General features: G+C 43.2%; 1 protein-coding gene across 1 annotated transcript; it reads left to right on the top strand.

Moving 5' to 3' along the window:
• Window positions 1-2,108: 2,108 nt before the first annotated feature.
• On the top strand, window positions 2,109-10,332 carry MINAR1 (membrane integral NOTCH2 associated receptor 1; the record flags this gene model as incomplete). Its single annotated transcript, XM_082061142.1, has 3 exons — window positions 2,109-4,406; window positions 5,865-6,119; window positions 10,135-10,332. 3 exons carry the CDS (start codon window positions 2,109-2,111, stop codon window positions 10,330-10,332), a joined length of 2,751 nt encoding a protein of 916 aa, XP_081917268.1.
• Window positions 10,333-11,450: the final 1,118 nt, after the last annotated feature.

The raw sequence follows: 11,450 nt of genomic DNA, 5'->3' as shown, positions 1-11,450 counted from the left end.
GACGGGGAAGTCTCCAAGCCCCACATGTGAAGTTTGCTCTAGCAGTGCTGGTGGCTCTAGTGGCAGGCAGAGTGGTTTGGACCTAGCTTGGGAGCTTCATTGCCTGATGGTGACATGTCAGAGAAATACAAAAGCAGGTTGTTAGAAAGGCTGTGCCTACAAGCATGCACTGTTGATAAACAAAAAAGGGATACAAGCATCCTCCTCCAGCTTTTTAAGCATGACTTTCTGGAGCCGAGCAGTGAGCAATATAACATTTTTGCTCTTTTGTCAGTTCGCAGAAGAGTTGTGCTGCTATGCATAATACAGGAGCTTTAAAAGCAGACATGCATGCAGCGGAGGCGTTGGAAAATCCCTGTAGCCGTTGGTTTCTGAGAGTAGTGTTTACAATCGTAGAAATACATTCGCAGTGCTGTTGCTCAGCTTCTGATAATATGTAGTAGAAAGATGCCACTTAAATAAACTGCCAAGTCTGTGTGGAGTCTTGTTTCATGTTCTTATGGGCAACCTGGAGGTTTTATTTTTTTTTCTCTGGAAGATGCTACTGTTACTTTTTTTATGAAAGATGATGTGTGCTGGCTTCTGACACTGATAGTGATCACCGGCATGTAATGTCAGGGCAGATGAAAAGCTACAAGAGAGGGAACAGGAGTCCTGTATTCCTGGTGTGGTGCTCAGGAATCCTGAGGGTTTTGGCTGGGAAGTGACTTTTTAAATGAGTAATAAGAAACCTTGCAAGCCTGACTTAGTGATTCTGCACTTGGTGAAGATGGAGAGACAAGTTCCAGGGGTCATCTAAGGCTGGGAGTCAATGGGGGAAGATACCATACCCTTGGGGGAAGGGAAAATATTTTTGTCATTCCTATCAATAAGAATAACAAAGACAAAGTGACCAAACAGAGGAATTGGCAGACTGCATCATCCCGTGCTCTGTCTCTCCTAGTAGCCAACAGCAGAGACACTGACAAGGATATTCACAGTAGGCAGATGAAAAATAATCTGCCCTCCCATCAGCATCCTTTCCTAATCCATAATAGCTAGAGGTTGGTTTCAGCTCTGAAAGCGCAGGGGTTTATATCCTTCTCAAGATGTTTGGTAGCCTTAGCTGTGCTTGTTCGAGCTGTTCTTGTTATCCACATAAATGTGCAGTCTTCGCTCTCCAGCTCTGCCCTGTGATTTCAGGCTGGTGAATGGAGCTGCACTCCCAGGGTTTCTCTGGGAACACATCACTGAAGAGGATGTTCTCTGTCCTTGATGTTTCTCAGTCTTCAAATCCACCCTGATTGGCAGCCAGCCCTATGGCAACTGCTGGATTGGTTTCAAGATTCAGGGGGATTTTTTTTTTGTTTAACTCTTTCTGCTCTTTTCTAAATTTTGCACTTTATAGCTGAAATGGGGCTCACACAGATTTTTCACATAGGACCAGGTAGCTTTTCTGTTCCTGAATCATAAACTTAGGGAAAGGTATTTCTGGAAAAGCGTCATGCTATCCAGGGGAGATAATTCAAAGTAGAGGAGAAAATAATGGTTTTAAATAAGCAAGATGGTAATTACGTGATCAGATAACTTCTAAAAACAAGTTGGAAGTTTTTTGTCAGAAAATCTTCCTGAGAGTCATTTGCAGTCAGATGTGAAAACCGCCGAATTGTCATGGTGTAGTAGATCATCTCTGGTTAGGCTAGGGCTAAAATTATTGCTTAACAGGTTAACATGTCTGTACTTTCCACCTCTCACAAGTTGGTAAGAAATTCTGTGAAAGCCCCATAGCAAGCAGACTCAGATTGTATATCTGCCATTAGTTCAGCCCCTCCAAATTTTCTGCTGTTTATACACCAAAATAAATGAGCCTCTTTGGAGAAAATCTTGATTCCTTTTAAGTATTGATTTCATCGATGCTAGGATTGCAGCCTAGAGCTCAGAAACACGAGGATGGGTTATACAAGCAAGCCCCCAACTGCATGGCTGGGTGATCAGGTCCCATCTGTGGCTGAATGACAAGGTCCTGAATATTATCTGTGGGTGACTTACAATCTTTTTTGTTTGCTGTTGTGTGTTGCTGTAGAAGTGGAACGCGGTTTCCAGGTTAAACAACAAAATACGCTTGAGCCATGGAGACCAGCCAGGAATCCTCACTCTTCCTGGTGAAGATCTTGGAGGAGCTGGACACGAAGCAAAATACTGTTTCTTACCAGGACCTCTGCAAGTCCCTGTGTGCGAGGTTTGATTTATCCCAGTTGGCCAAGCTCAGAAGCGTGCTGTTTTACACCGCTTGCCTGGATCCTAATTTCCCAGCAACTTTGTTCAAAGACAAAATGAGATGCACTGTAAACAATCAGCAATCAAAGAAAATCATGGTTGCAGCAGATATAGTAACAATATTCAACCTCATACAAATGAACGGGGGAGTGGCCAAGGAGAAACTTCCAGTCTCAAGGCAGAAAGTGAAGAAGAAAGAGTCCTTTGAATCCTGTAGATCTGACACGGAAATCTGCAATATGGCAGACTGTGTGCCCAACTGCGAGCTGAACGACCAGGAGTTTAACCAGGGCTTCCCTATCAGAAGGTCTTCAAAATGCAGAAAGATGGACTGCAAAGACTGTCAGCAGTTTGTCCCCTCATCAGAACCCAACTTTTTACTCGGCGTTAATAAGGACATGAAGGGCCGGGCTGCCTCTCTGGACAGGTTGCAGGCACTGGCATCCTACTCCATCGCCACGTCCCCACCGTGCGAGATGCAGAGTACATACTTCCCCATGAACATTGAAAATGAATCTATTTCAGACCAGGACTCCTTGCCTATAAGTGCAGGCATAAAAGAAACTTTCATTTCAAATGATGAGCCATTTGTGATGCAGTCGTGTGTCCAGAAAAGAAATATATTCAAAGAAGATTTTCATAATCTGATTACAATTTCTCCCAACTTAATACCGTCCAATAAAAAGCCAGAAGACGGACACAGAGAGCCTCAGAACAGGAAAGAAAGCTCTAAGCAGGCTTTCTTCAACCACAGCTTTGAAATGCCATACAGCAGCCAGTACTTGAATCCAGTTTATTCTCCTATACCAGACAAAAGACGAGTAAAGCATGAAAGTTTAGATGATCTTCAAGCTTCAACGTATTTTGGCCCAACTACTGTTCTTGGGCCCGAGGACAACAAAAGGTGGACTGGAAAGCCTGCCAAGCAAACTGCCTGGCCAGCTAAAAGCTGGAGCTTAAATACTGAGGAGGTACCTGACTTTGAACGATCATTTTTTAACAGGAAACAGTCTGAAGAGAAGCCGCGATACCAGAGTTCGAACAACCCATCTCCAAACTTTCCTTCAGCTGACAGGCATCAGTCCTACCTAAATGCGAAGGATCAGCAACCAATTATGCAGGCAAACTACGCTGTGAAACCCAATGGGCACAAACCCAAGGAAATCCCTTCCATTCTAGATGTGGAGAAACATGAGCCAGTCAAAAAATTTAAGGATAAAAGCATTAATTGTACTTCTGTCCAGATCTTAAGCATTGACAGGACCACGAGTGTTGGAACGCAAACTGAGCAGCAAGTTCTGGACCACAAGAAATGCAAGGATTTGTGTGCGGCTGGCCAAGCCAAGTACGGAGAGCGGCACTCGCTTAAGCAATCGGATGACGACTCTGAAATTGTGAGCGATGACATCAGTGACATTTTCCGGTTTTTGGATGACATGAGTATCAGCGGGTCGACCGGAGTGATGCAGTCTTCGTGCTACAACAGCACCGGTTCCTTGTCTCAGTTGCATAAATCAGACTGTGAGAGCTCACCTGAGCACAATTTGACTAAAATCTCCAATGGGAGCGCCTGTAACAAATTGGATAAAGTGGTCCGGGCAGACATCAGTAACACAGATGATGAACTAAAAACAAGTGTCTGCAAATTAGTTTTGAGGATTGGTGAAATAGAGAAGAAACTGGAATCTCTCTCAGGTGTCCGAGAAGAAATCTCTCAAGTCCTGGGAAAATTAAGCAAGTTGGATCAAAAAATTCAGCAGCCAGAGAAGGTCAATGTACAAATAGATCTCAATTCTTTGACAAGCGAGGCTGCATCAGATGAGAGTAACTCCCCACAGATATTTCAGTGCCACAATACTCCTCATGGAGGCAAACTGGAGAATAATCCAGAATGGTGCTGTTCAGACGCCAGTGGAAGTAATAGCGAGAGTCTTCGAGTAAAAGCCTTAAAAAAAAGTTTATTTACTAGGAGATCATCAAGATCTTTAACAGAGGAAAACAGTGCAACTGAATCCAAAATAGCAAGTATTTCAAACTCTCCACGAGACTGGAGAGCTATTACTTACACCAACCAAGTTGGCATTACAGAAGAGGAGGTGAAAGAGAGAGATGGAGGAGAAAATAAGGACTGGCACAGGAAATCTAAAGAGGTAATTTCAAATTTAATTCACATAATAAGCACTTAAAAATAATCTAGTTATGTCTTCCACAGTCATCACAAGCCTCAGGGTGTGACAATACTTCGCCTTGCCATATTATGCCTGTCTTTATGGTTATCATAATTGAGTGATTTTGTACCTATTTGTTCTTGCTTGGTGGCTGCAATATGGTCAAGTTGTTTCTTAAAAGCTTTGCTCTTTTGAAAAGGGAAGGGGGGTAGTGTGGGTGACATCTTTGGAAGATGATGGTATTCCTCATCATCAGTGGCAATGTAAGGAGGTCAGATAATTAACTTGGTGAAAGGGGTGTGGGGAAAATTGAAATTCTCTAGTGGCTGTTTTAGAAGGGATATTTTGAAATTGCATTGTGACACATTTTATCAGAGAACTATGTGCATATTTAAAAGCCAACAAAATAGATTCATTGATTCAAATCCCTCAAGAAAAGAATCCTTGTATGTGTACCGTGAGATGCTAACTGTAGTTATGTTCTCTATATTTGACTTTCACGGTCATTTAAACGAGTCTTAAGCCTCCTGTTGTGGAAATGCAGCATAGCTGTGGTCTGGTTTTGGCTGGTCAGAAAAACTCTGCCCATCCCTCCCAATAGCCACCCAGTTTCACGTTCAAAGATCTCACAGATATCATGGATGTCCTTGTGCTGGGCTCTGGTTGCTGCTCTGTTGAAACTGTGCATGGTGTGGACTGTTGTTTCTGTTTCAAGGACAGTGGAAGGGTTGGGGGGCCTTCAGCTCCCTTGTCATTCAGGACTACATGACGGGCATTCTGTGCCTCATGGTGGGGAATGAGGGCTGAGAAAGGAGAGGAAGAGGTTTGATGGAAATAAGTGCAGTTGGGTAAATAAGAAACCATAAACCGTGGGTTATTAGTAGGTTGCAGAAGGGGAAGAAGGTTACCCTTAGTAAGCCCAAACCTTGGCTTTTCTGTACATCGTTCTGCCCTGGATGAAAGGTTGACTTTGTAAGTCTCCTCCTCATTACTGTGGTAGACTGTGGCTTCCATTGCTTTGGTACCATGGATGGTGCAGTGTCAAAAGGGGCCTTCCATCAAGATGTCTTCACGTTAAGATTTGATCTAGAAACAGAAATCTAGAAGCTGGCATGGACCTCTTAGCTTTTCCAGATCAGCTAAGTTTTTATGGGTGTCAGGGCTGTTTTCAGAATAGTTTTATAATCTGTAAACAGCAAGAACCCCAAATTTCCTCTGCTGCATCAGCTTTGTGTTCATGTTATGGTGAACATTAAGTTGTGTCTGGAAAATACCTTTTTTGTCTGGTGGCGAGAAGAAGGTGGGCAAATGAATTAAGGGCAGCCAAAACCTGGTGCATTTTTATCATATGGTGATTCTGAAAGGAATATCTCTGTCCTTTGTGTTTAACCCCCTCATAGTCCTGTTTCTTCTCTCAAATTCTTTTGAACCCTATTGCAGGCAGACAGGCAATATGAAATTCCACAGCCACATAGACTCTCTAAACAACCAAAAGATGCTTTCTTGATTGAACAAGTCTTTAGTCCTCATCCCTACCCTGCATCACTCAAGTCACACATGAAAAGCAACCCGCTCTACACAGACATGAGGTTGACAGAGCTGGCTGAAGTGAAACGCGCCCAGCCGTCATGGACCATAGAGGAATACACGAGGAATTCAGGAGATAAAGGCAAGATTGCAGCATTGGATCTACAAGTGAGTCTCATTTGTTTGATTTGAATGGCTTGATTGCAAATGTATGTTGCCAGAATAGGCATTTAAGAAGGGATTTGGATAGCTCAGGAAGGGACTATGGAGTGTTGAGCCTCTAATCTTGCTGATCCCTCCCCATCCCGGCCAGGGACAAGGGAAAATGTGGATGTTTGATCGCTGAAAGGTGATCCTTGACAGGTTGGTGTTCCCAGCTTATTCTGCAGTGGCGTGTTGTCTGCTAAGCCATCATGGTGTTAGTAGCTGTAAAGATGAGTTTAGGGATAGAGGGGTGCAGAGATGAACGAGTCCCTACCTGCAGCAAGGCAGAGTGGTGCAGAAGCTGTCATTGCTGCTTTTTCTTCTATCCTTGTTCTGTCTGTTTGTACACAGAGACTTTAAGTGTTAGGGCTTTTTCCATTTTGCTAGGAACATGAGAATTGTTTACATTTTAGTTCAGCTTGGAGGTGTACAGACCCTTCTGCAACAAGCAGAGCAAGTTACTGGGAGACAAATCCAAACTTTGGATTTAAATTTTCCCAAACTGTGGTGTATTTGAAATCACATTCCTGATAGATAATGGCTGCCTAGATTCAGGACTGAGTGCCCACGTTGGATGCCCTGTCTAACCAGCTAAATGCAGACATCTTCTGGAAGGAAGATATCTGAGCACAGGTTTAAAGAGAAACCATGAAGAATGACACCCAAAATGTGTAAAGATCAAACAGATGTTGCTGCATTTGGTCATAAAACACAAAATACATCACCTAATGAAATCCACAGTGATGCGCAGATCACTGTTTATTGTTTGTATGCATTTATGCAGCAGCTTGCAGGGCACTGGTGCCAACCTCAGGCATTTTGGGCTCTTTGCATGTGTGTATGTGCCCCAGAGCAGAACAAGCTGCCTCGTTTGGCTGCAGGCTTGGCAGCAGTTGGGTTACACTGACCTACACCTCGGAGCCCACCAGCACCACACTACCCCAGCTCTGGAATCAGTAGTCTGTGCTGCGCAGCCATACTCGAGGATGGAGTCTGCTTGTCCCCAAAGCCTGTCTGCTGGGGAAGGTGGCATGTAAAAGCCTGAGACTTGAGGTTCTTGATGGTGCAGTGCTCAGTTACCTAACCCAACCCCAAACCCTTCAGACTAAGCCCTAGGAGAACATCAGGATGCTATGAGAAAGACTTGGCTAGCCCAAGGAGACCTGCCGTGCCTCAGGACTCTGCATTAGCTGGTTTGGAATTAAAACCATCACAGTGTTGCAGTGCAACTCCCACGAGCATTTGTGCAGGAATTTGTGCACAAAACTTGGCTTGACTCATACAAACTTCCCTGCCCTCAGCAGCCCCTGCTCATTGCTGCGGATAAAGTGCACTCAGAGAGAAGCTGCATAGCATAGGGACCAGGCTGCATCACACATCACCTGCCTGCTGCGTTTTGGGTCTTAAAAGCTTTAGAAGACTTACTAAATTCCTCACCCTGGCATTGCAGACTGTATGCTAGAGTAGGGACAGGCTGAAAGAAGCTCCTCTGGAGCAGGCAGTTGCAAAGCATCCCTTACCTGCTGTGCGGAGACAACGAGGGAGGTGATATTTGGAGGCAAAGCTCCCCTGGGGGAAGTGTTCTCCATCTGCTCCTCGCAGGGCTTTTTCGTTCCCTGTAAGCAGCTCTGCATGACTATGAGCAAACCAGAGAAATCGGCTTATTGCCATCATTTATCTTGAGGATAAAGGTGATAAAACTTTACTGGTGTGATTCGCTCCCACCAAAAGGACTGTCAGAATCGCATCTACTCCGCAAAGCCCATGTCTAGACTTCATAATAGAGCTTACTGACAAACTTAAAAAATAGACACAGACTGATGAGTGGGTTTTTTTTTTCTCAGTGATTAAGTTTATTAGAGCTGAAAGTAAATACATTATGCTTTAATGAACATTCCTGTGTCTGGCCATGAAATGGGAAAGGAAGCTGATTAACAGTAATGGGCCTTTTAAATAATGCATCTTCCTTCTGAAGTAGTTAAAAGGTCAATACCAGAGCAGAGAGGTCCCAAACTGTTATTTCCTTGAAGCATAGCATCACTATCTTTGGGGTTTTTCTATTTTGTTTATTTAAGATTTCTCCTGGCACTTGACAAGTCTGCTGGGCTTTCCTTCAAAAAAGGAAATTGCAAAGTTACAGTCAGGCCAATGTTTGTCCCAGGTGTGGGGTCTGTGTGAGAGCTCATCTCTCTGCTCTGTGTGTGATGATCCACTGGGACGAAACATTGTCAGGCCATTTTGTGATGCCTTTAGAGATGAGATTGCCGATTTTTTTTCAGAAATCTGGAATCGGTCATTCAGAGCCCAAATGGTACAATCTCAGACTCAGCTGATGGTCTCTGTTTCAGCATACTGATGCTATCACAGAGATCTCAATTAAATGATCATAAAACCATTGCTCAGTTTAAAATGTTTACTTCTGGGGTAGTTATAAAATCACTTCTTGTATTGTTCTGTACATAAAGCAGCCGCTGCTTTCAGGCAAAGCAAGGTTCCACCCAGTAGCTCGTGGCCACAAAATCTGAATTAGCCAATTAAAGGCTTACCCAAATCCCTCTCAAGTCAGCTGGAGTTTCTTAGTGTGGAGTCCAACAAGCTTTGGATCAGGTCTGATACAAGCCCAGAAGTGCGATGTGTTAGGATATCCTCACTAGAACATTTTTATGTGGAATCTTTTTAATTTTTGAAAGAAATGGCCTGTTGGAGCCCCAGACACAGGAGACAGGTTCAAGAAAAAGCTGTTATTTTTTTAAAATGTTCTTTCTGCTTTATTCCTTTCTGCTGGTAAGTGTAATAGAATGGCTAGTGTTTGGGTTTCCCCCATTTTTCCCCTGTTCTCTCTAACAGAAAGGATGAAAGGAAAAGACAGGCAAGGTGAAAATGCAAAGCTCGAAGAGCTAAAATTCTAAGAAAGAAAAAACTAAAAGATAAAAACAAGAAAAAAACCCATTCAGATGGAGACACTGATAAAGTTTCCCAGGTTGCCTTTAATTTTCTGATTTCAGATTTCCTTCACTTTGTATTCTTTTTCTTCTTTCCCCCCTGTGTGGAATGGGAGGGCAAAGTCTTTAATTTTAAAGATACTTTTAAAATAGTCTGCAACCCAGAGAGACTCAGACTTTGGCATGGGCAGAATATTACCTTTATTTGCCCCCATTGGGGTGAATGGTCTCATCCATGGAAGGGTCCAAAGCGTGTACTATGGGGCAGCAAATCTTATGCTGGGTGTCCAGTTCCCCTTCTTCTCTTGCCCCTAAAACTGAGACAGCATCATGCACCCAAGTGATTTTTGGAAGATGGAGCTGGGAGGAGAGCTCGAAGCTGAGGATCACTCTGTCCTGGGTGACTGATTTCATAGAAATCCCACTTGCAGCCCCTCCATGGGCTGTTTGGCAGCTGTGGTTGTGTATTCCCAGCCCGAAATGAAGGGCTGGTGCCCCCAGCGTTGTCATTCCGGAGGGGTCTGCGAATGTCCCCTCCGGACACTCTGTGCTGATGGGGCTGGGCAGCTGCACCCTGTGAGCAAGTTAGGGTAGCAAAAATAGGGTTAGCGTTATAAAATGTAGTGCGTGAGGAGGATGTGTTAAGAACCCTTCCCATCAGCTGGGCTTTAATAAGCAGTAACAAACCGGTACGTGCTGACATCTCTGCTGTCTAGCAGATTAAAGAGACTTTATTTAAATGCCATCCGTGATGACGAAGTTTCCGACAAATCAGGAGTGCGTGAGGGATTTTGCTGCCGAATTATACTGTTGCAGGAGTTTATTTTTTGCAGTATTTTGTTGCCACTTTCGTCAGTCTTGTGGAACTGGGGCCAGAAACAATGGAATTGAAGGGAAGTGAGAAGTGACGATAACCCACTTTATCCTGACACAGACCCAGATGCAGTTGGGAGGCCTTCAGGCACATCTGCTTTATTTATTTGTATTGTTAATGGCAGATTCCAGACAATTAACAACTGTTTTCATTTAATTTTTAGACTCAAGAATCCTTAAACCCAAACAACTTAGAATACTGGATGGAAGACATTTATACTCCTGGCTATGATTCCTTATTAAAACGCAAAGAAGCTGAGTTCAGAAGAGCAAAGGTTTGCAAGATAGCTGCCCTGATAACAGCAGCAGCTTGTACGGTTATTCTGGTCATTGTAGTTCCCATTTGTACAATGAAATCCTGAACCCGTGGACAGACCTGTGACTCCCAGCCATGTGTATCTCAGATCTCTCACGCTGTCTTTCAAACCTCTGATGGCAAAACTGTAAGGAGTTTGCTAAGGAAGAATGTTCTGAGGATATCCTGATGGAGAATGCTGTGAATGCCGGCAAAACGCAAAACAACAAGAGAAACATTTTTTTGAAAAGTATTATTTTAAATAACAGACTGTGTGGTGGAGTTAATGGGAACTCAGTTAAATTTTTATGCATTTTTGAAGGTGCAATATTTTTTTTTTTCCTAAAGAAACAACGTAATGTTTTACAGAATCAGAGACTGATGAGAATCCAGGCAAAAGAGGAAGGTTGTCTGAGCTATGTTGCATTCAACAGAAGTATGGGTACATGGAGGTAGCACTGTATAGAAGGGAATGTTCTATATGCATTAGATTGGGGAGCTAGGGAAGTCTTAAAGCTCTCTACAATGTAGAAAACTCTGAATGTATTTATTTTATAGTATTTCTGTATTTTGTGACCATTTGATTGAAAGCAGACTGCGTAGCTGTGAACAGAGTTCATTCCTGTGTTCAGATTAAAAAGGGCTCTTTGTATTTGGTCTTGCCCTAAGACCCACTCTATCATCACTGAGTACTTAGATAAGTGCAATGTGCTGCAGACCAAAAAGATTATGTTTTAAAGCAATCACAAGAGGTTTCAGTTGCTTCTGTTGAATAACATTTGCATAGAGCTGGCAAACTTGCCTTGCCAGAAGGGTATTCTTTACCTCTGCAGACAGTGAAATTGTCTCAATTTCACTCCTGCCAGCAAGCAAAGCTGGCAAATCAAAGCAACGCTCTGTTAAAGTTCTTGGAAATGTAATCTGAACAGTTATAATTTATTTTCACAAAGTCTGTGTGCCTTTTTTTAGACTGTAGATTAAATAGCACTGTTTAATTTTGCTATTTTAAGCCCATAACATAAATCACAGCATAATGGGTACTAATGGAAGTTCTTTTCCCGCAAGCCTTCTATACAGTTCAGAGTGCTCCTCAAACAGCAGGGCTGGTGGTTACTGAGCACTTATATTAAGGGCACAGTTTTTCAGCACTAGTGAAAACTTGCTGTTAATGCAATGCATTTGGCA

The sequence above is a fragment of the Streptopelia decaocto genome (genome assembly GCF_964273445.1).
Source record: "Streptopelia decaocto genome assembly, chromosome: 9".
Taxonomy (NCBI): Eukaryota; Metazoa; Chordata; class Aves; order Columbiformes; family Columbidae; genus Streptopelia; species Streptopelia decaocto.
This window is presented reverse-complemented; position numbering and strand designations above follow the sequence as displayed.